This window comes from Sphaeramia orbicularis, chromosome 11 (assembly GCF_902148855.1).
Source record: "Sphaeramia orbicularis chromosome 11, fSphaOr1.1, whole genome shotgun sequence".
In the NCBI taxonomy this organism is placed as follows: domain Eukaryota; kingdom Metazoa; phylum Chordata; class Actinopteri; order Kurtiformes; family Apogonidae; genus Sphaeramia; species Sphaeramia orbicularis.
This window is the reverse complement of record NC_043967.1, coordinates 10565835-10590774: the sequence shown is the minus strand read 5'-3', so window position 1 is coordinate 10590774 and position 24940 is coordinate 10565835. Positions and strand designations below refer to the sequence as shown.

Sequence of the window (24940 nt, the reverse complement as noted above, 5' to 3'; positions counted from 1 at the left end):
AAAATAAATCATCTGCCGAATCAGTTCCATTTCAATTAACAATGTCCTACTTCAGTTCCATTCAATATATTTTGGATAGAGAAGTTTCAGTAACAGTATCCATTTTCCTCAAAGAAATGATGCTGTAAATTGCACAAGTAACCCTCCATCCTTTTGCATTATTAAAAATATTGCTTACATTAAGAATTTATCTCAAAGCAGTTACATTATGGTCCTTTTATTTAAAGTGACCAACAAGTTTCCTGCAAATGCTTTCTTTAGTGTTGAGGTGACAAACAGATCAAGATTTAAACCATTTCACATAAGGCGAGGATTGTCTTGTAAAAAATTTACATGGATATTTGTAAACAGTGATTTGATATGGTCTCATGAGTGCTTACATAATGGGGCAGAAGAAAAATATTTGGCCGGAGTTTGATTATTAGGGATTGTTACATATATTGTTCCAAATGAGCCATCCTGCAGCAGTTTATCCACTTTATAATCTGGTTTGCTGGAAGTATTCTGCCGGAATAATGGTGAATGTTTCCATGGTGCAGTGGTAGCCGTGTTAGGATGGCCATTCTCCTTCCTTTCACTACCTGTGTGTTATCACTCCTGCTATGACGAACAACAGCCTCTGAACCCGAACTACAACCTGAAAATGTTGCAAATTTTGACAAAGATGTCTTTTTATTTTTGTTGTTTGGCACTATTGGGACTTTTTAATGCCACACTGCCTCGTGCACACGTTCCACAAAACAACTTCTCTCCTGATACCATTTCACAAATATACTGTTCCAGCATCCTGAGCTCAGCAGCGTGGAAACACTGACCAAACAATCCCAATAACATTTACTGCTATTCCAGAATAGAGAAGGGTACAAGGCTTTTCTATAAAGCAGGTACAACACTAACAAAGTATGGAGATGGAATATAATCTACAAGGGGGCTTCAAAAAGCTTGTGGAAAAAGATCACAGCTTTGACATGGTTTAAATTGCATGGCCCTCACTTTAACATCGACCGAATTAAAGGCTGGTATCAACGCTTGCAGAAATGTATTAACCTAAATGGAGCGTGTTGAAAAATAAACATCATAACTTAAGCTGTTTTTTTCCCAACTGTACTTCATTGATGAACTTTTTGAAGCCTCCAAAGCATAACATTACTCAAGCACCACATTCAATCACTCTGATTAGCAGAAGGCAGTGTAATCAAACTTAAAACATCACTTGAAGTGATAGTGATACAGATGGATGTCTCAACATTTTACTATTGATTATTTTATTATTATTGATTGGATCATTCAAATGAAGATCAACTTGAATCCCAGTCCTCTGTGAAAGGATTTGTTCCTCAAAAGAGCAATTCTGCAACACGACCAAGATAAGAAACTGTCAATACGATTACAGGTCAAGTTTTAATTTTAGATAATAGTTTATTTACCTGGACCTGTCCCAGCAGCTCCTCCTGTTTGCGGAGGCTGGCCTGTACTCTCTGGTTATAGGCCCCATACAGCTGGTCCAGCTGGGAGAGAGAGAGCTGCTCTTCGTTTATGGCGCCGTCCTGGGCTAGTGCCGTCAGGAAGGTGACGGACATGTCAAAGGTCACAGCCTTGATCTCTCCTTCCAGGGTCTCCCTCTCTGCCTTCATCTCATCCAGCTGGGTGAGCTGGGAGCGCAGCACGTTCACTACCTGTGTAAAGACGGACCAGATAGATGGAACAGGGGAGTAGAACAATAAAAAGCTTGTTTTGGAGATGGATGTGCACACACAGTTTGACCTTTCCACCACTTTCAGTTAATTAGATCACATTAATCCCAAACCTCTCGCTCCTATTGTATGACTATAAAATACAATACAACTTGAGCATGAAAGCAGTTCGGCCAGACTTCTTCCGCTCTCGTTCCCAGTTCTGCTTGCTTAGTTATTTAAGTTCCCAAGTGAAACACAATGCAAAGTCAGCAAACAAAATGAAAAATGGAGCTACAGTGAGGAGGAGGGACAGAGCCATAAAGCACACAGTGTCCACCGGGTGTTTCTGTACAGCAGGGTACTATGTTTATGTGGAACACAAAATACCCTGACACTAACAAAACAGAGCAATAAAAAGTTCAGTTATACGTTGACTGTCCTCGCGAACAAAGACACAGCGACGGACAGACACACCTCGCTACCCTGCAGAGTCTTGGTGGGGTTGGCAGAAGGGATGGCAGCGTTCAGCTCGTTCTCTGGTTTACACAGCAGGGCGATCATGTCACAGTGGGTGTTGTAGCGGTCCCGCACCACCTGGTCTGCCTGCACCGCTTTGTCCAAAATGTTGCGGAAGTTAGCACCCTCTGGGGGAGAGACAAGAGGACAAAGAGGAGTCACACATGCATAGTAACAGCCCAAAGAGAAACAAACACGGCTATGTTGGTGTGTTCAGAAAAAGTCATTACATAACAAAAAATAGGTGCAAAAAACAGTTTTCATGTTTTTATGTTCAGTGTATGATATTTAGTCAAATCTAGCAGTTAAGCTGCAGTATCAGGCTGTCCCTCATTAGAGCCGACAGGGCCCAGACTCAAACACAGGAGGTGACGATAATACAACTTATCGATGGATGACAAAAAAAAAACAAAAACAAAAGATGTATTGTAGAAACATGATGGGCTAGTGTGGTATGAAACAAAACCGACTGGCTTTATAGACAGAAATGGCTCATTCTCAGGTAGGGATGCACAGATTGTAAAATTCTTGGCCACTAAAAATTAATCACAATGACATTTGGCTGATATATTATCAATATCAGCAAATATTAGTTGGTATCGACACCCAGCCTGTAAATTGGTGCATTCCTATTCTAAAGTAATGAAAACAATAGTGTGGATTCCTACACTATTAAAAAAAAGAGACCTAAATCCCTATTAAATAAATAAATAAATAAATGAATACATACATACATACATACATAAATAAATAACACACTAGGCTTTAAATTGAACACAAAATTACAAAAAGGCTTTATAAACAATACAGAATTGAGTGAAACTGTGTTGTGTCTTTGTCAGTTTCATTCATTCATTACCTCCGCCAAGGAGGTTATGTTTTTGCCAGGGTTTGTTTGTCTGTCTGTCTGTCTGTTTGTCTGTCCGTTAGTGTGCAACATAACTCAAAAAGTTATGGACAGATTTTGATGAAATTTTCAGGGTTTGTTGGAAATGTGATAAGGAAGAAATGATTAAATTTTGGTGGTGATCGGGGGTGGGGGGGCCCACGGGGGGGGGGGCGCAGACCAGAAAATTTCATCAAAATCTGTCCATAACTTTTTGAGTTATGTTGCACACTAACGGACAGACAGACAGACAGACAGACAGACAAACAAACCCTGGCAAAAACATAACCTCCTTGGCGTGGGGGGGCCCACTGATCAGCCTTGGCGGAGGTCTGCGCTCTCCGAGTGCTTCTAGTTTAATTTGTATTTTGTGTGGATTATTGAATTTTTCCTGTTAATGACACAAACACTGTCTGACACACATCTTTTACAGTTGTGTTTTGTGGATTATAACATCTGTACTAAATGAAGACATTTTTAAAAAACTATACTATCTAACTATACTATCTTCCTTTTTTAGGTAAAATCATTGAAAAGGCTGTGTCCCAACAGCTAAATTACTTCTTAACAGTCAACAGCTGCTTTAACGTCTTTCAGTCAGGTTTTAGACCACATCACAGCACTGAGACAGCTCTGCTCAAAGTATTTAATGACATTCGCTTAAACACAGATCATGGCAGATCTTCAGTTTTAGTGTTACTGGACCTTAGTGCTGCATTCGACACACTCGACCATGATATATTACTTGATCGACTGGAAAATTGGGTGGGACTATCTGGCACAGTTCTTGATTGGTTTGCATCCTACTTAAAGGGCAGGGATTATTTTGTGTCAATAGGTTACTTTAAATCTGAGCAGACCAAAATTACATGTGGAGTCCCCCAAGGCTCCATCCTGGGGCCCCTTCTGTTCAACATCTACATGCTTCCACTGGCTCAGATCATAGAAAAAAACAAAATAGATTACCATAACTATGCAGATGACACACAGCTCTACATTTCAATGTCCCCAGGTGACCATAGCCCCATACAAGCACTGGGTAAATGCATGGAGCAAATATCTGAATGGATGGGCCATAACTTTCTTCAGTTAAACAGAGAAAAAACTGAGGTAGTCGTTTTTGGACCCAAGGAGGAGCGTCTTAAAATCAGCATGCAGCTCCAGTCACTTCAGTTAAAAACTTCAGACCAGGCCAGGAATTTGGGTGTTGTCATGGATTCAGACCTGAATTTTAAAAACCACATACAAACAATTACAAAGTCAGCTTACTATCACCTCAAGAACATTTCTAGGATTAAAGGACTGATGTCGTAGCAGGACCTTGAAAAACTTGTCCATGCATTTATCTTTAGTCGAGTTGACTACTGTAACAGTATCTTCTGTGGTCTGCCTAAAAAGTCTATTCGACGACTGCAACTGATCCAGAATGCTGCTGCTCGAGTCCTCACTAAGACCAAGAGAGTGGACCACATCAGCCCGGTTCTGAGGTCTCAACACTGGCTCCCTGTCTCTCAGAGAATAGACTTCAAAATTCTCTTACTAGCATATAAAGCACTGAATGGTTTAGACCCAAAATACATTAGAGACCTTCTAGTCCAGTATGAACCATCCAGACCACTCAGGTCATCTGGTACAGGTCTGCTCTGTGTTCCCAAAGTCAGAACTAAACATGGAGAATCAGCGTTCAGTTTCTATGCTCCATATATCTGGAACAAACTACCAGAAAATATCAGGTCTGCTGAGAGTCTGAGTTCTTTTAAGTCCAGGTTAAAGACTCACCTGTTCACTGCTGCCTTTGACTAAAAGGCTTTTGACTTTTTAAATTTTATATTCTCTTTGAAACTCTGCACTGCAACTTTTACTTTAATATGTGTGTGTTTTTATTTTATTTTATTTATTTATTTTTATTTTATGTGTTGTTTTCTTACTTGCTGTTTTTAATCACCTTTTCTTTTATAATGTTTTAAATGTGTTTCTTTTTGTTTCTTTTATTTCAATGTCCTGTGTGAAGCACCTTGAATTGCCTTGTTGCTGAAATGTGCTATACAAATAAACTTGCCTTGCCTTGCCTTGCCTATACAGTAATTGTTGTTGAGCCTTTATTACACCATACTAAAATGTCAAAAATTAATACTGAAACTAAACAACAGTAAGACACTCTTTTAAAAGTTCTGTGTGTAAAATTTAAGAGGACACAATTACAGACATGGAGTTTCAATAGTGTATAATCACACAAAAATAAGAATCACTGTGTTTTTGTTACCTTACAGGGACTCATTTACATCTACAGTGGGAGCAGGTCACCATGTTGTGCCACTAATTTCCATTTTATAATAGGTGGCTTCCAATGTTTAGGTGCAATGTCTCCTACTATGTTTGAGGACGGACCAGAGTTAACATCACTTTATGTAAAAAGACCAGAATGGACAAAACAAATACTGGTTCTAAGTGGGGTTACATTTTTGATGCCAGCACGGTGGAGAGAGACAGGGGTACTAAATCACCACTAGATGAAACTAAATAACCCATACTAAAATTTTACAAACTAATTAAAATGGAAGTAAAACATAAAATCAAAACTCAATCTTTAATAAAAAAACTAATGGAAAATGCCAAACTATTCTAAAATGTTGACATGTACCTGCACGAAGAGGCTTGTAGAGTTCTCCAGAGGGGGTTCTGTTCCAGCGTTGGTTAAATTTGCCTCTCAGCTCGTTGTCTGTCGTCTCTTCATCATCCAGCATCTTCAGAGACTAAAAGACAAACACCCAAACAAGCTGAGTATGTACAGGAAATGCAAACATGTTAATGAGTCAAAGTGTTTTAAGGACATGCCACTGAAACCATAAAAATCCAGCTTTTCACTGGCTGAAATGAACTTTTCTAGCACCGTTATGGCTCTTCATAGAACAAAAGTGACTATGTTTTTGGTGGAAATCAGGACGTTTTGGTTTGGACTTTTCAACTCTGCCAACAAACTTGGAAGCTGGCTGTGTTTTTATGTTTTCCCTGCCGTCTGTTTATTTGTTTGTCAGCAAGATGGTGTATTAAAAAAAAAAAAAAAAAAAAAAAAAAACAACGGCTGGCTTGAATTGGTGGACAGACAGTCCTTGGCCCAGAGATCAGTGGATTAGATTTCAGTGATGATCCTGATCTGGGATTTCCGCCATCAGGGATGATTATGAATTTGAGTATTCGTGTGTTCTTCTAGTGGTGGAGACGTTGAGGACATCCAAGTCAGCTGCTTAACAGCATTATATTCATATGCTACTTCAAAAAAGCAAACCAATATGAAAGACAAGCTGTCGCTGAGATTCCAGTTCTGTAAGTGCTGTTCTTTTTTATTTATTTATTTATTTTTTTATACTTTTTGGGATTTAGCATTAGGATGAGCAGCAGCGTCTGAGTTACAGGTCGGATTGACAGCAGTTGTAACATGATTCTAATTCGGTGTATGTATCATCTGTGTCACTGACCTCGTCCAGGATCTCTCTGTTGCGGGTCAGTAGCTCAGGCAGGTCTTTGATCAGCTGTTCGATGCTCTGCAGACCGCCTTGCTGGACGATATTGCGGGCCTTCTCGGCGATGGACTGTGGGATAGAGTCTCCTGACAGATCTTCTAAAGCAGCTGGCAGGTTTAGAGACGCCAAAACCCTGAAGACAAGAAACATCAGTTAGGATGATATACGTCACATTATAAAAGAAGAGCTGAGATGTTTTTACCGTGTCCCAGGATATTTGAGGAGTTTGTTTGACGTGTGGTATAATAAATGCCGATATGGTGTACATAGAGCTTGTAAGCTTCTGTTATTGTTATTACTATTATTTTTATTATTAATAAGCTGCCATAATTACACTTTTGCTTCTGGTTATTTTCCTCACAAACGCACAGTTTTAACAGGGACAAAAATATCTGTGTAAATATCTTTTTTTTAATATATATAAGGAGTATTACAGATTATTGTGGCTAAAATGTCTATAGTCACAATTCTCTTGAGTTTTTTAGGGCATGAAGTGTTCAGTTGATGGGCTTTAACCTACAGGAGTCTGTGCAGCGTTACTTCACATCCATTTTATGGATGTGAAGTCATGACGACTGAAACCAGATTCTGCTCATCTCCTCAGAAATGACAGTAAATGATGAGTTCAGACTAACCTTGTGAAAACTGTGAAATGTCAGTGAGAATGGTTTTGAGAGGAATCAGTCTGTTATAGTTTACACACTAGGGAACAGTGTTGTGGGGATAATTCCACAGGATGGCATGTCCCCCTGGCCCCCCCATGAAATTCAGAATGTGCTTCTTATGAGTGATGTTCGCGGATATTCTTGCACAGCCAAAAAAATGTGTAAACCTGAACTTAATTGCAAATAGTTCAGATCCTTCCATTAGATATTTACTGCAGTGATTAATATGTTTCAGATGCAATTTAACCCAAACTGATGCAGTGAGTGGCTTCTCATTTCTGAAACATCAGTTTGATCGAGAGCATAAAGATTGGACTGTGTTTAAATGATACAACAAAAAATTACATGTCTGACTTTTTTTGGCCAGCCAGTATTTAATACTATAAGAGTTTACATTTTTCCATAGCCACTTATTCCATTGCTAGGTGCTACATGTTGTGGTACCGCAGCCAGTGTTTTGCTCCTTTAGAAGACAACTGCAACAATTATACATTCACCATCATTACTGTTCTGTTAAGACAGACCAATCAATCAGGACAGACAGGATGTTTTACAAACATGGATTGTAGGTAGTACTTTGAGAAACAGTACCTACAATCGTGGATTTTTGTGGTTACTTTGGTATTCAGTTACAGATATGAGCAATCGCTTTGTATTTGATGTTCACTGAAGCAGATTTATTTATTAATTGACTTTTGGATTTAGGTATTTATTACTTTGACTTAGTTGGTCAGTTCAACAGTTCTCATCTACAGTTTTTGGAACCTCTTCTGTATAACAGCCTTTACTTTAGTAGATTAATGTTTTGTGTTGTCTTGTATGGCATTCACTTTAATTTACCCACTCACAAAAACACTGACATAGATACTACCTATTGGAGATATGACTTTATTATCCATTGCCCCACCATAGTTACTAACCATAAACAAATATTTTACTAACTCACTCTAAAATGATGTCAAAATCCATTCTGTAAACAGCATCAAAAACCTGTTGGATACAAGTTTTTGTCTTTCTTTGAGCACTACATTAAAAGCATTAGTGCTTTTATTGACATTATAATATCAGACACACTCTCGTGTAATGAATTTTTCATATCCATCTGTGCACAGGCATGAACACTGATGGAAACATGCACAGGAAGACAACATCATCCGCACACTGACATACAAAGGCAGCAGCTGAGCAGAACAGGTGCAGAGACTTTAAGAGCAGAACGTACCCGTTGCAAAGATTGGTGGCCTCCCTCATGGTTCCCACTAGTCTGTTAACAGTCTCATTCTTCCTCTGGTTGTAAATGCTCATGGACTGTTGCACTGCCATGGGAACCATCTTCTCAAACAAGTCTGAGGAAGGAAGAACAGCACAGACAAGTAAAAACTGAGCCACTAAACACTGGCCAAGTACACCAGCTTTATGTAATCCTCTTTCGCATATGAAAGTTGACTGGGTATTTATTGATTTGGACAAAGTCTCACCAAACTCTAAATCTAATCTGGTTTAAAAGAGCTGTAGCTGACAATTTAAAATGTTTGCCCTCTGTGCTATGGTTATTTCAATGTCGCGTGTATTTTTCTTAATACAATACGGTGTTCAACTATCATGTGTGAGTGCTGTACCTGTAAATTTCTGGCTGAGTGGAGGTGTAATGGCTGTGGCTTTGACCAGCGCCGCTTTGCCGATGTGGTCCAGGTCCTTGACCTCAGGAACCCGGTCGTGGTAGATGAAGTCGTTGTCTTTTTTGGCTGCGGTGAGGGCTCGGTTGATCTTGTCACTCAAGTCCTTCACACTCACGTATTCGTCATAACGAGAGGCGACTGTTTTAACCAGCTCTGCTGCGTGCTAGAGCCGATGACAGATCAAAGGACAGAAGATAAATGGAAAACAGACTTCACTTTAGTATTATTGAAGTAGAACCAAAATATATTATCCATAATGGACACTTATCCAAACATGAAGCACCGACAGATATTACAGATGATTTGTATAGAGAGTGTATACTGCCACAAGTCATTTACAATAAATAAATGAATAAATAGTTGTAATTTCTTGCAAGTTTGAAATTATAATTAAAAGTTAATGATTAAATATAAAAAATTAACAACTAAGTTAAAGCCACGGTACTTAAACTGTTTTATTCTTCATTTATCATCATAATGGAAAACAAATAAAAACAGAAATATACGTCATAATTCACTATTCAGTATATGAAAATATGGTTCATATTGTACAGCCCTAGTTGTTTTGTTTGTTATTCAGGAAACTACACCAAGTCCATTCGTACTTTTATTGGCACAATTCAACCAACATTTATCTCAGTATGACAGCAAATTGTGACAGATGATGATAACCTCATCACATGTAGCAACGAAAACTGGTCCTCTAGTTTGTCTGACAGTGTGGACTAGCGTGTACCAGAGCTGAACCTGTTATAAACTCTGTATCTGCAGGTGTCGATAGTGTCCACTGGATAATTTTAAAAGAGTGATATTTTGCTTTTTTAAATGGAATTATGCATTTTAAAACATTTCCCTGTGGTCTACATAAACTGTAAATGCTCTGCTTGGGTCTGAATTCCTCATTAATTAAACTCCACAGGCCCATCTTCAACCCTATTTCTGAGTAAGGACACTAGAAAAGTCATTTTGAGCACTGGCCCTTTAAATGCACATAGATACAGTCAGCAACAATGAGAACACCCACAAACGTCACATCCAGTTAAAGCTGAGGGGGAAAACAAACCAGTCTCTGTCATTAGCCATAATGCCAAAGAGTTGCTGTGTGCCCTTTTGCACCCCAAATTACAAAAAAAAAAAAAACCACCAATTTAAGTTTTACATTTTACTAAATAATAAAACGGAACCATAAAGGGGGACAAAATGACTTCAAGCTATCAGAAGAGAGTTTGGCAGATTATGGGACCCAACAACAAGACGTGTATGTCTGCAGTCAGCACTTCATTTCAGGTCAGTTTAATGTAATGTGAACCATTTCCAAACAACCACAGACTATGTCAGGGCTATCAGGAATATTAGATGAATTATTGAAACGCTAGTGAACTTTGTAGTACATTTGTAATTTGTGTAGATTTCCTCGCATCATACAAAAGTACACATTCAGCACCTAAGTAGAAGTGCAGATACTTGTGAACAAAAATATGGTAAAAGTAGAAGCACTGATTAAAGTTCTTTAATGAGTACGGTATATGTTTAAAAAAAAAAAAAAAAGTGCTGGCTCTAATGTACATCATGCATAAAATCAAATCTAGCCCTCTGAAGGACATTTCTATAGCCTGTTTCCGTGCAAAGCTAAAAGAACCTCAAGTCATATTGGACCAACAACATTAATTAATTCTAATTTGGCTATTTAATGTCAGGTCCTGAAATTATGTTAAGTTTAATTCATCATATCTATACCAAAAGTAATAAAGTCCCTTACCAGGTGACTCGATTAAGTAGCAGAAGATGTCTGGAAATGACACTTCAGGACACTGAGCCGAATCATTTGCTCAGTCTTTTAAAACGTATGGACAACTGTATTTATGTATGTCTATGAACTGTACCTATGAGCCACTTCACACCCCACCCCTCTAAGTTATTGGCTGTGCTGCTCTGTCCCGTTCAGCCATTTGTGTTCGTTAATACAACCAACAACTGAACATTTTAGGTAACTGGCTCGAAGTTTGGACATATTTTCAGTATGGACTACAACCACTGCTGCTGACAAAGAATTATGGCGTACTCGGAGAAAAGTTTGTCGGAAGTCTTGACCTTATATGTTCAAATGTTGTGATGTAACTAGTTATAAACGTAACAAATTAAGAAGGAATTAAAACGGGTTGTAGAAATCCACTCCATTTTTGCCAAAATGAATATAAAGATAGCTTTGCAGCACCTGGAGGGTTCAAATTCAAACTTTATGAACTATTAGGGTCCAAATACACAAATAAATGAACCAAAGACTAATAAAAGTGGGTTTAGCAAAATATGATCCCTTTAGGCTTCTAAACCAGAATTACTGAGTTTGAAGAATTTGAGGATATGTTCTCTCTCGCTCCCCCTCTCTTTTTCTCTTCCTTTGCCCTCTCTCTTTACCCCCAACTGGTCAAAGCAGATGACCATCCTCCAGGAGTTGGGGTCTGCTCCAGGTTTCTGCCTGTTAAAAGGAAGTTTTTCCTTCCATTGTCACCAGTCACAAGTGTTTGCTCCTGGAGGATTCTGTTGGGTTTCTGTAAATTGGCCTGAGAGTCTGGTTTCGACCAGCTTTATATGTAAAGCGTCATTAGATAACTTTTGTTATGATTTGGCGCTATATAAATAAAATTTGATTGATATTCAGTTTCAGACTAATGGATTCATTTCTTTAACTTGGATGCTCAGTCATTATTTAGGTATTAATTACTTGATTTGTCATGCAGTTCAACAGTTATCGAGTTTGGACATATGATTGAATTTCTGATGTTTCACTGTGTTTTTTTTTTAAAATCTTTTAGGCCTGATATCAGTCCTCTCCTTGTCCAAACTATGATTACTATATCTGCCTTGAAAAATCTACTATCGAAAGTTCGGGTTCTGGTACCTGCAGGCGAGCGATCTCCTCTCCAAACCGCTTCTTCTGTTTAGCCAGGATGCTCTGGTGAAGCTCGGCGTTGGCCTGCATGATGCAGTGCTTGGCCGCCAGCACTGGCAGCACTTCCTGAAAATAAAAATACTGACCAGGGAGAGGCAACCACAGAGCAACACACAGACACGCAAACAGATATGTACAGGCGCACGCACAATGGCAAAGCAAACCACAAAATGGCAGATGCACACATCAGCGAGGTCGGACCACAAACAACACCAAAGAAGCCAGTCACAAACAGGCAAAGAGCAGTCGGAGGTGTGCAAACAACGCAAGCACACACACACACGTATACACAACCAATGCCAACACCACCACGAGGGATGCAGAAAGAAAGGAAGACAACGAGAGAGAAAACAGAACAGGCCATGAGTGTTTCACCTTAAAGCAAAAGCTGCTACCACCTCAGACGTCCCACAACCATTTGTTTGGTTTGTGTGAGAGTTCAGTCATTCACAGGGAACGCAGATGCTTCCTACCAGATATGGATCAGTTTCCCTGAACTCATCATTGTTAGTTGGCAAAACACAGGCTTGTTTTGTGAGTCGGTGCGGCCCACTAGCAGATGTAAATAATCAGTAACACTAATATACAGTAGATGATTATGAAATACTTGTTGAGTTGTACAACAGTGATTCACAGTCAGGGATACATGCACCCCAGGGGGAACTTGTGAAGGAGATTTGATAAAATTATAAACATGTTTTTTTTCAAGAGAGAAAAACAATCAAATAAGATTATAAATAGATGTCAAGCTGAATCTTAGTAAAACAACTGAGCGAACTGTTGACATCATCAGCTGAAGCCCTTTTAATACCAATGCTGCAGAGGTCACAGAAAAAGCTTACTGGCAAGCAGAGACATTGAAATAGTTATCTAAATCCAATGCATAAATGTTTCATACAGCAAGCTAAAAGTAATAATTTAAGACTAAAAATGTTTAACAAGCATAAGATAATACAGAAGAAAAAAAAAAAAAATAAAAAAATAAAAAAAAAAAAAATATATATATATCAAACAGCTGAAACGTAAGATGTGGCTTTGGTTAATTTTTAGGACAAGTCTTGGAACAATGGCCACTTTTTACAGAATACTGGAAAAAACCTGATAATGCAATGTCTCTTAAATGCAACAATAAGCTATAGCCCTGTTTAATGACTGTAGAAATAAAAAAAAAATAGCAAACAGGCCTTCAATATGACCATCTGACATTCTGTTTGCATTGTGTATTTCAGAATCAGATGTTCTTGAGAGTATTTTGTCGCTGTCATTAACTGAAAACAAATTATAGCCTCAGTCTGGCTCATGACAAAACTCTGATGGCCTCATGAGACACATTTGTGATAGTTTGAGCTTTCACTACTTTGTTATAGTTGGACAGATAACTATTATTTCTGAAGTTCTATGCTGCAATATGAAAAGAACATATGTTTGTTTTTTTTTTTACACCTGGCATCCAGAAAAGCTCAGTTAGGACAGAATCTAGGTCCTGTCATATCGCTAATTATTATTCACAAACCATGTTCTCTTGTAGATGTGTTGCAGAAGTTGAGAATGTGGTTTACCTTTTGTATCAAGTAGTAAAAATAGCATGACATGTTAGACTTAATTTGCCTTAATTTAAATTGCATTTCCCGCACATGCACAGACTGTGGTGAAGATGCTAAAATGGCCTATTGTGTAGTCCTACCTTTACATAATTATTTATTTTAAATAACACATAGTGTGTAGTCCATAAGATCAGAATACAGTGGGTCAATAAAGGCAGACTTGAGTTTGTCTGATTTGGAGGTACACAAAAATTTGGGAACCACTGTTGTACAACACACCTAGAGATGCATAAACATTAATCTAACAAACCTTTATATATCTAGTTTAAGTATGAACACACAAACAGCTGGTGCAAGTCATTTACTTTCCTACTTTTGCATGAGAAACCCTGAGATAATATGTATATGTGTGTGTGTGTGTGTGTGTGTGTGTGTGTGTGTGTCTCAGAGTTACAGAGAGTTAATTAGTACTTCAGACACCCACGCTTAGATGCTAGAAACCAAAATTATACTCTGGTTTAGTAGTAACCAACAAATCAGAGTGAAAACAGGATGGAAATGGACCAATGAGAACAGAGACAGTCCCACAGCCTGAATACCACTCATCAAGTCAGTTCACACACACACACACACACACAAAACATACAGACTCTGGACACTCCACTGTGACTGTGCCTGTTGCCATTTTGCAGGGTTTTAGGTTAGTGTGTAGCAGTGTGTGTGCACGTCCTTCACATACCTTGGGAAGGTTGTCTTTGTACTGGCACTGCTTGAAGGCGTCACCATAGAAATCTGCCGCCTGATTGGCCAGCTTTGCAATGACAGCATCCTTCATCTTATCTATCGGATAAACAAGTTACATTTAAAGTCCAACAACCATCTAAACCATAGAGATCATTTACTTGAAGATTCAGTGATATGTAACAGTGAAGTTGTGGTTTGCAACCAACTGAATGTTAAGAGTAAAAGTACTCATTTAGCTACAAAGAATATTTATAGAATCTGTTTTTTTTCCATGTATGATACACGTATGAGTGTGTCAAACAAAGTGTATAATGTAAATGTAATGTAAAATACATTTTCCTCTGAGATATAAGTAAAAAGAACAAGATAATACTCAAGCAAAAGAAGGTAAAATATATACCTGAGAAAAGGAAATTAGTTATATTCCACTACGTTGACACTGGGTTATAAACAACAATCTCAGTTGTTGCATTTCATGTGTTCTACAACAGTTTTACTTACATCACCCTGATAAAACTGTTCTTACATTTTAGTAAGAGCCGAAACGAACTTACAACAAAAACTCCCCCTCTCAGCAGAAAACAGAAGTCTAATTCTTTAAGTGAGGTCTCAAAACATGATGTAACCTTCAAAACGCCTGTGCTTACAAACTCTAATAAGCAGTTCTGGAGACAGAACTGGGGCAGAGGCTGTGTGCAACCTGGATCAAAACTGCCTCATTATGACATAGCTAGAAATTAATCTTGAGGCAAAAAACATCATGTGTCTACTTAAAGATGCTAACGTATATTTCCCCCACTTCATATCTGCAAAGCTAGCTAATGTGTGATGTGTCTGCACTTCTAAACACAACTACTTCCCAAAATTAGTCTGTCTGGCACTTTATACTGTTACAGAACCTATGTAAAGTCTGTCTAAACCTGAGCTCAACCGGTACCTGAGGTGGCTTTAAGGAAGAAGACCTCCTGGGCCTGGGCCAGCATGATGAGGCTGAGGGTCCCCACAGTCTCAGGGGAAATGTCCATGGTGGGCTCCCTGTTCAATGCAGACAGGACTGTGTCCTTAATGTGGCCAAAAGCACCACTGGCCAGCTGCATGGAAAAAAATACAGACAGATACAAACATATGAGACACAACTGCCAAGAGTGACAACATTACAGGACTAAAACCAGCCTCAGATGAACATAATAGACATCCCTCGTCCATAATGTTTACAGTCAGTCATCTATTATTTGTCTTCATTCATTTACATCTACAGAGTGAGCAGGGTATCATTCAGAGTCTGCTATGTACTGGCACAATCCAACTAGAGTTCAGAATGGACTATTTCTGCCTTTATTCATTTTAACCTCTCAGCCAGCTTTGGCCTAAAGGGGTATTGTAATCATTTTGTCACCTGTCTGTCTTTTCAACAACGTAATCACATTATCTGAAGACCGCATTGACATATCTGCATCAAATTTATACTGTGGATGCATCTTGGCATGGACCAGAAGCCTATTGAAAATAGGTGACATTGACCTACTTTATCAAGGTCAAATGGCAACATGTCCTTTCAACGACATAGTCACATTATCTGAAGAATGCACTGAGATAAACGCACCAAATTTACACAAAGACAATGTAATGTATATTATAGGGCAGTAAGTTTCAACAGAATCTTACACTGTATTTGGCTGAGGGGGATTAAAAGTGCGCAGCACGTTATGTTACGTATATTAGGTGACATCCAGTGGTAAGGCCCATTAGTGTCACCTACTACAGTGGTGTCAAGAGGTGTTGGCCCCTTCCTGATTTCAAATTTTTTTGCGTGTTTGTCACACTTAAATGTTTCAGATCATCAAACAAATTCAAATATTAGACAAAGACAACACAAGTCAACACAAAATGCAGTTTTTACATGACAGTGTTTATTATTAAAGGGAAAAAATTCAGACTTACATGGTCATGTGTAAAAAAAATTATTGCCCCCTAAATGTAATAACTGGTTGGGCCATCCTTAGCAGCAACAACTGCAATCATGCATATGCCATAACTGGCAATGAGTCTTTTCTAGAGCTGTGGAGGAATTTTGACCGACTCATCTTTGCAGAATTGTTGTAATTCAGCCACATTGGAGGGTTTTTGAGTATGACCCACCTTTTTAAGGTCATACCACAGCATCTCAATCAGATTCAGGTCAGGACTTTGACTAGGTCACTCCAAAGTCTTCTTTTTGTTTTTCTTCAGCCATTCAGAGGTGGACTTGCTGGTGTGTTTTGGATCACTGTCCTGCTGCAGAACCCAAGGGAGCTTCAGTTTGAGATCACGAACAGATGGCTGGACATTCTCCTTCAGGATTTTTTGGTAGACAGCAGAATTCATGGTTCCATTTACCACAGCAAGTCTTCCAGTTCCTGAAGCAGCATAACAGCCCCAGACCACCACCACCACCATATTTGATTGTTGGTATGATGTTCCTTGTCTGAAATGCTGTGTTACTTTTACGCCAGATGCAATGGGACACACACCTTCCAAAAAGTTCAACCTTTGTCTCATCAGTCCATAGTATTTCCCCAAAAGTCTTGGGGATCATCAAGATGTTTTCTGGCAAAACTGAGATGAGCCTTCATGTTCTTTTTGCTCAGCAGTAGTTTTTGTCTTGGACCTCTGCCATGCAGGCCATTTTTCCCCAGTCTCTTAAGGTGGAGTCATGAACACTGACCTTAACTGAGGCAAGTGAGGCCTGTGGTTCTTTGAATGTTGTTGTGGGGTCTTTTGTGACTTCTTGAATGAGTTGTCGCTGCACTCTTGGGGTAATTTTGGTTGGCCAGCCACTCCTGGGAAGGTTCACCACTGTTTGGGCCTTCCTAATTCGAATGACAAATGGCATGGAATAACGAATGACCTAACCCTAACCCCCAACCCCTAACCTCTAACCCTAACCCTAGTGGTCATTCGTTATTCCATGCCATTTGTCATTCAGATTAGTCAAGCCCCCACTGTTCCATGTTTTCTCCATTTACGGATAATGGCTCTCACTGTGATTCGCTTCAGTCCAAAACTTAAGTAATGGCTTTATAACCTTTTCCAGACTGACAGATCTCAATTACTTTGTTTCTCATTTGTTCCTGAATTTCTTTGGATCGCAGCATGATGTCTCGCTTTTGAGGATCTGTTGGTTTACTTCACTTTGTCAGGCAGGTCCCATTTAAGTGATGTCTTCATTGAGAACTGGTGTGGCAGTAATCAGGCCTGGGTGTGGCTAGAGAAATTTAAACTAAGTGTTCCAAAGATGTGATAAACCACAGTAAATTTATGTTTTAAGGGAGGGCCAAGCCCTTTTTCACACAGGGCCGTGAAGATTTGGAATTCTTTTCCCTTAATAATCGCCTTCATTTAAAAACTGCATTTTGTCTTTACTTCTGTTGTCTTTGTCTAATATTTAAATTTGTTTGATGATCTGAAACACTTAAGTGTGACAAACATCCAAAAAAAAAAAAGAATTCGGGAATGGGGCAAACACTTTCTCACACCACTGTATATCTGAGTTAAAATCCACTGAACTAAAACACCCAGGACAAAACAAACACTGCATCTAAAGAGAAATTTTCATGTTTTCAGAGGCACTGAACTTATACAAATAGTACTCATCAGATAAAACTCAATATATGACCAAATGTAATATACACTTAATTCATTAACTTAAATTAACTTGATGCAAAAATTGAGACAAAGTCTATATGAAAGATGAATAATAGTTACAACTGCATTTTTGTTGTGAAAACAGGTTTTCTTTTCATTATAAAGATGCAGCTATTTAGCTGATATAGAAAAAGGGAAGTTTCTCTACCACTTAGAAGAGAAAAGAAATACTGTTTATATTGTTTCCCTGAAAAACAAATTTGAAACTGAAACAGTACTTTTCCTTGTGTACTTCCATAACAGACACCAAATACTCAGAAATATGACACCCACCTGATAGTATTTGGCTGCAGCCTTTAGTCCCTCATCGTTGTCCAGATTCTGCTCGGAGGCAATCTGACTGGCCAAAGCTGCTGCGTTGAACAGCACACACGTCTTCTCATAGCCCAGACTGGCCAAAGCTGCAACACAACCACAACACAATCAGCAACTGTTGGAACCCTCCCCCCACCCCATTTACTTAAAATGGGCAAAATTTCAAATGTCTGTAGCAGCAAAACTATAAGTTGAATTTATACCAAATTGGGTTTAGAGATTGCCAGTGACCCAGAACAGATGTGGTTAGATTTTGGGAGAAGTAGCTCAAAGGCACAATTTTTTATGAATTTTTAAAATCTTTTTTCTTCTCCCATTTACTTATAATGGGCTACACTTCAAATGTCTATAAAAACATACATTTTGTTTCAATTTATTTCAAACTTGCCACATACATAGAGACAATTGATTTGCTGACATCAGCACACACATAGACATGATGACATCAGCTGGATCGATGCCAAAATAAGCTACAACGCGTGTGAGGGGCAGAGTTTGTTGTGCCTGGCACCACTTGTTGTATTTATCTATTTTAGTGCTTTTTGTGAAAATACTAATTTACAATACAGACAGATTTGCACTTTGAAACAAAAATACAGGCAATGAAAACACTATAAACTTTAAGGAAAATACCAATAAGAGTAAAATTTTTTTTTGTTTCAACCACAAACAAACACCGACTAAAACACTAAAACTGTGATTTCAACTCAGTAGCAGTTCCACAGTTTTGCTCCTTTAATAGAGAAGGCTCAATGTCTAAATGAGGTTTTGCATCCTTCAGTGCCACAGTTATCGTTCACTGAGTCTCGTGTACTGTCTGCCTCTGTTCAACTGTTGATAATGTAAAACACGGTCCTTCACCAAAGACAAAACCTGACCATGTTTGAACACTTTATGAAACTTTCACAGCTGAATGTATTTCCTTGATGTGATAATGATGTAATGTCTGTGTTTGGTTTTTTGTAAATTGTTTTTACTGTCTGATTATGTTATGATAAAACAGGTTTGACAATGCAGCTTATGACCAGAAAGTCATACAGTAAGACAATGTAATACATATAATGCTATGCTGCGCTGACAGAGATATTTTATGGTAACTTGAAAGCATCTAAGGTTTAATTACATCTTTTGTAGTATTACTTACTTATTTATCAAAATATCAGGTGAGATCTGATGCAGACCACTGGGATTCAGAGAGCTGGTTAAGTGACCTTACGTATGTAACCATATAATCAATATACACTTGGCAACAAATGCCAGGACATGTTTCAGGCAAGTCATTACACAGGTTAAACAGCAGTGGTCCTAAGGCTAACCCCTGGGGTATGCCCATGCTATTGGCATGGAGGGTATGAGTCAAACCACTGAAATGAGATACTAGAGAAAAGAAATTTAGGTAATTTGAAGATTAGCATGTGTAGTTAACCATACTGAAGAAGGTTTTTTTTTAGGTTTAGGAAGACTGGACCAACTACTTGAGCTGTATCTAGGTGAGTTTGGAAGTTTTCACACAAAATCCATTCAAACTTTTTTTTTTTTTAACAATTCTGAACACTACATTTCAGTATGAATTCCCTTTGTCAGTTCAGCTCATACAATAACTTTTATTTGTTGATGTGAAATTTCTAAATATGTGCAAAAAAATTTTAAATCCAAAAATAAATAAATAAACAAACAAATAAACAAATAAATAACTGAGAAACTTCTCAACTATAAGTAGTGAGACTCTGATTTGTTCTCCTGACAGCTGGTTCAGCTGATTTAATTCTTTAGTTTCGACACAGTGGTCTTCTGTGGGGCTGGTATTTTCTTCAGCCAACATTTTCTGCTGTTTTATTCTACATTTTTCTCGCCCATTCACTGGAAAAAAGTCCCACAGTCATGGACTCCCACAAATCGGCACAGAAGACAAAAGATTCAAGCGTGAACAGAATGAGTGTGAGAATTGGAAAGGTTTTTTTTCTACATGGATTTCCTAAACTTTTTAAACATTCTCCCAGTCTCTTTCCATTGTTTTATACAATTTAAGCCACACACATGCCAGTGTTTGATCTACCCCTGCATCCTGGACGCATAAAATTTGAAAAAGACGCCAAAAAATATAAACAAATAAGTCCCAGGGGACGCACAGAAACTGTCTCAATATAGATACTCAGGACAAACTCATGTGAGTTAAAATGGGGCCCAAATGAGTGAGCACCAACTTTACAAAGGCACTTGATATAAAAAAACCAAAGGAGAGGAGGTTCTATGACCTGAAGGACATTAAAAAGAAATCCAATGACTGACCTCCAGAGTAACTTGACCATATGCTACTGTTGTGATTTGTCCATCACTCACCAGGAGTGCTACCACTGACCAGTGTGGATCATATCACCCTAAATCGCGATTCTTTCAGAATATTTACATTTGATCATTGAACAGTTCAGGAAAATATGATTGTGTGTCACTTTCTGTTTATATGTGTGACATTGTGAATTATTTGATCTGGAAAATGAAGATGATGAAACAAACAACATACTTTTCAAATTAAAGTTTTATTTTGGGACTCAATAGTATAGCAATGGGACTCAACAAAAAAAATCAGAAGGATTCAATCTTTTTTGGTGAACTCAGACAAACCAATTTATAGATGAAACATTGATATACATGTATCAGGCCTGAACATATTTACTGTTGGGTGTATTTCTATATGTGAGACAGATTGATTAAGAGACAGAATGACAAATATGTCATCCATGGGCAAAGTCCTATATGGAGCATGTATAAACTCATTATTCTGTCCTTTTGTAGCTGTCTGCAACTGTGTGTGTAAATAAAACAATTACATACACGTAACTCAGAGGACACTTCATAAAGGGTTGCACTTACCGAGCTTGACTGAGCCACCGAACAGTGATCCTTTATCAAATGCATCCTTCCATGTGAAGGTTAAGCAGAGCTGCGGAAACAGAGAAATGCTTTGTGTTCAAGTTCCTCTGTTCAGGAGGTTTAACCAACAATCATGCGTGGTGTTCAAGCAATTACCTCATTTTCAGAGAAGGGAAACTTGGGCTCAACAGAACACAGCTGATCGTAGTATCTAAAGTGAGAAAGAGAAATATCACTTGTCACATGATTGAGGAGCCTACACCTAACAAAACCTTTTCTAATTGTTTAACATGAGATTGACAAGGCAGTTTCAACAGGATGTGTTTTAGTTGAGTGGCTTCGGGAAGCCTAACAAATGTGTCACAACTCAAGAAGAACAAACTGTAATCCTAAACAACTATGACAAATTTTAAAGTATAATACAGACTATACACACTGCAGTACTGCTGACAAGGAAAAAAAAATTGCCATAAAAACAGATTGTGTGAATGAGCAAGTTGATAGGTTTGTCAATATCTTGTATTCCATTAAACTGTATATTCTATTGAATGCATATGTTGCTTTTATAGTGTGTAAGAAAACGTTTGGCTTATTCTATCAGCTACATCCTTTGCTGTGTTTCTTTGGAAGAAGAAAAGGCCAACTATAAAGACAGAATACAAAATTTAACAGTAAGGCTTACTATCAACATAAAAAAAAATCTGACAAAGATAGCTTGTTTTGTCCGCTGAGATTCTCTTATTGATGCACACAAGAGTCACGACGTCCTATGGTGATGTGATTTTCCAAGTGCAATGACTGGTCTTTACACATGTTGATCTGTTATCTAAAACATTACCTGCTGCAGAGTAGGTGAGCTGTGTGACATAAGTCACTATGGCAAATTAAATCAACAGTTAAACCTTATCTTGCAAATCCCACAAAAATGTCATTATTTGGTTTACTAAAAGCAAAAACATAATTTCTTTAATTATATTCTTGTAAATCCCCCTAAATCACACTAGCTACACACATAAGAGCTTTAAGTCATATTTGAAAAACTGGGTTAAATATTATGACATAATATTAGATTTTTGGTTTGAGGAAGCTCTGCCAGACATCTGACAATGACTCAGGAAGAAAATATCATACTGCAGTGTAAAAACATGTAGAAATCAATCAAGATAACAGTAATACCTACTGAGCATTTCTTTAAGCCAGGATGTGACACAGAACTATGAGTAGTATTTTTAGGAATGACATAGCCACTGCTCCTGGTTGGGGAATGCCCCATCAAAGTTCAGCAACTTTTGTTCCAGTGCCCTGAGAAACTGGAGTTAAAACATAAATAACCAAAGATTTGCCTATTACAGAATTACCTCTACAAGTCTTCCACCCACAAATACAGACATATAGGAAAGCTGAGATGAGGTGTGCCCTCTCGTGAAAGAAGACAGCGTCCTAGACAAAACAAAAGGTTCCCATGGCAATGCATTGGCTGTGCATCTGATTGGCTGTGAATAAAGTAGTACTGGTTGCCCCGGCTACCTGGCACATGGCTATCAGACAACTTGTGAAGAGACCTAAGGAGTTACAATAACAGGAGCTTGTAAAGAGAACTCATTCAGTGCAACACAGACACACTAAGCAGTCACTTCATCTGAAATCTCAAGTCAGGCGATGGCGCATCGACACAAAACAGGTTGTGTCTTCATGCATCTTGAGCTAATGGCATTAAAAAGAGGGAGAAAAAAAACTGTACTCTTTCAGATCTTGCTCCTTTTCAGGCAGTTCAGCTCCTTCTCCTCAAATAATGAACTATACACATACACTAGGTGCTTTCATTTCACCATTCTTGACCATGAATGCAAATCAGTACATCTCTTTCACTGGTATCTCAGAAATTCATAAAATGTAACATGCTTTGAAGCCATCAATTCCCTATTATCCTATTACTATTACAGGCCAGCAGATCTTATATTACTCCATTTTTGGCTCCGTTCCACCATCTAGCTTTTAGCATCCAGTGCCTATGGTCTTTATTATCCAAAGAGCTTTGTCTTGGCACTCATTTGTCAATTCCACTTTGCACTGCTGTGAGAAAGCAGCTCACAGTGGAGAAAAAAAAGTGGAGCCAGCACTCTGACAGCATACCTGACTACTCATGTAATCTGGGCAATCCCTATGCATTGAATAACTCATGAGTCATATACACCGAAGAAAGACATGGAAAAAGAACAAAGTCTGAATGGATATGTTACCTCTGGAAGAAGCATGTAGATTAATAACAAAAAATACTATTAAATTTAACATTTTAACATAATTTCAAGTGGGGAATAGTTATTAGGAAATTCAAAATCTGTGCAAAATTGTATTTTAAAAAAATATCTGTTATAATGTAAAACCAATTTAACACCAACTGGTGAGGTTATGTGGTATGATGTTAACTAAACCTGTGTACCAAACATAATCCTATTTCTTTCACAGTTCTATGCAAAGCAGCCAGCACTATGACACCCTCTCTACTTTACATATAATATGTATATTCATAAATGTCAGCGAGGTATTATAGTGTTTCTTTGTGTCGTTGGATAACTTTGTAGTGGATTTCGTTACTGAAATGATAAACTAAGTCCTCCTTCTCTGTCTGGTAAAGTACGTCCTGTGGTCGGCTGAAGGCCTCAGCAAACTGTGAATGACATCTGACTCAAAGACGAGCCAGCTCTGCTTTGACTTATTTAAGTAACGATGAATAACATGCTATAAATATCACATGTACTTAATATTCGCATCCTGCTAAAGCTACTATATTAAGTTTAACTCAATTCATGAGTAACATCAAAATCACTTCTCCTTAAATTTAATGCTAAGGAAACAAAGTGCATGTTCTCGAATAAGATGTAAGTAAACATCGAAATTAGCTAGACTGTTCTTAAATTCATATTTCAAGTATTTAATGTTGAGATAAGTAGGACATCCTGTCAAGTTTCAGCTGTCTCCCGAGGGAAACTTGCCATGTATGACATTTGACTCAGTCATTTATTATGGTGAGAAATGCCTCCTAGCGTTTAGCTAACTTTAGCTGCTCGGTTAGCAGTCGAGCTAACACATCTGGGTGCGGCAGTGACAGAGCTTACAGAGCACGACAGGTGAAGGGTGGCTTATGTGAGCCTTAGTAACAGCATGACTAATTCATAAGTGTTGTAAAGGAGTACTTCTCACCTGAGCAGGATCTCAAGGGAGCTCTCGTGTTTGTCCAGCGGCCTTCCCAACGCGTTCTTGCGGAGCTTGTTCAACTCCTCCACGGCGCGGATATACTCCGACTGCTCCTCGCCTGCTGGGTACGACACAGTTACGAATTTCGACAGCGGTTTCACCAGATCCACTTCGGAAGCCTTCTTTAACGGGACTGAAATAAACGTTGCCATTTCGGCCCGCGAAATTTCTATTTTAAGTCAGAAAAAAGACCGTCGATTAGCCACCGACGAACACAAACAACAGCGACTGATACACTTCCTGGTTTGTGCTCGGATACGTCAAATTACGTCATTGAGAACGGAGAGGCGCACCGCGCATGAGCAGTAGGGCTTTAATAAGAACCATATAATGTGCTCCTGTTTACGCTTACATTCATGGACCGTAAACAGGAAGTCACACCAGAGCAGTAGTTGAGGATTTTAGTCCTTTGTCTAATTTATACTTCATTTAAACGTGATTTGATCATAAAACGACCCCCCCCCCCCACTTCCAATATTTAAAAATCTAGGAATTCTGAATGTAATATTGTTCATTATCAAAACTGGAGGTCTGCCCACGTTTGATGTTATTTTTCAAGTAAATGTCTCACATCAGTGATCACATCAAGTACCTTCGCTGCTTTATCTAAAAGTTACATGCTAGACTTCACAAA

General features: G+C 38.4%; 1 protein-coding gene across 6 annotated transcripts in view; it reads right to left on the bottom strand.

Annotated features, from left to right (window-relative positions):
* Window positions 1-24562, bottom strand: part of pdcd6ip (programmed cell death 6 interacting protein) — a 29666-nt gene extending 5104 nt beyond the window's left edge. For 4 of the 6 annotated variants that reach the window (XM_030147271.1, XM_030147274.1, XM_030147272.1 and 1 more), the window contains exons 1-13: window positions 24253-24562; window positions 21208-21262; window positions 21052-21121; window positions 18139-18266; window positions 15119-15272; window positions 14177-14277; window positions 11843-11974; window positions 8884-9106; window positions 8487-8610; window positions 6555-6732; window positions 5720-5831; window positions 2151-2320; window positions 1428-1676 (exon numbers count right to left, since the gene is read on the bottom strand). In XM_030147271.1, the coding sequence (XP_030003131.1) occupies window positions 1428-1676; window positions 2151-2320; window positions 5720-5831; window positions 6555-6732; window positions 8487-8610; window positions 8884-9106; window positions 11843-11974; window positions 14177-14277; window positions 15119-15272; window positions 18139-18266; window positions 21052-21121; window positions 21208-21262; window positions 24253-24458 (1902 nt within the window). In that variant the 5' untranslated portion in view covers window positions 24459-24562. The remainder of the gene's footprint in view (window positions 1-1427; window positions 1677-2150; window positions 2321-5719; window positions 5832-6554; window positions 6733-8486; window positions 8611-8883; window positions 9107-11842; window positions 11975-14176; window positions 14278-15118; window positions 15273-18138; window positions 18267-21051; window positions 21122-21207; window positions 21263-24252) is intronic. The other 2 variants (XM_030147273.1, XM_030147275.1) reach the window with 1 other exon arrangement.
* Window positions 24563-24940: the final 378 nt, after the last annotated feature.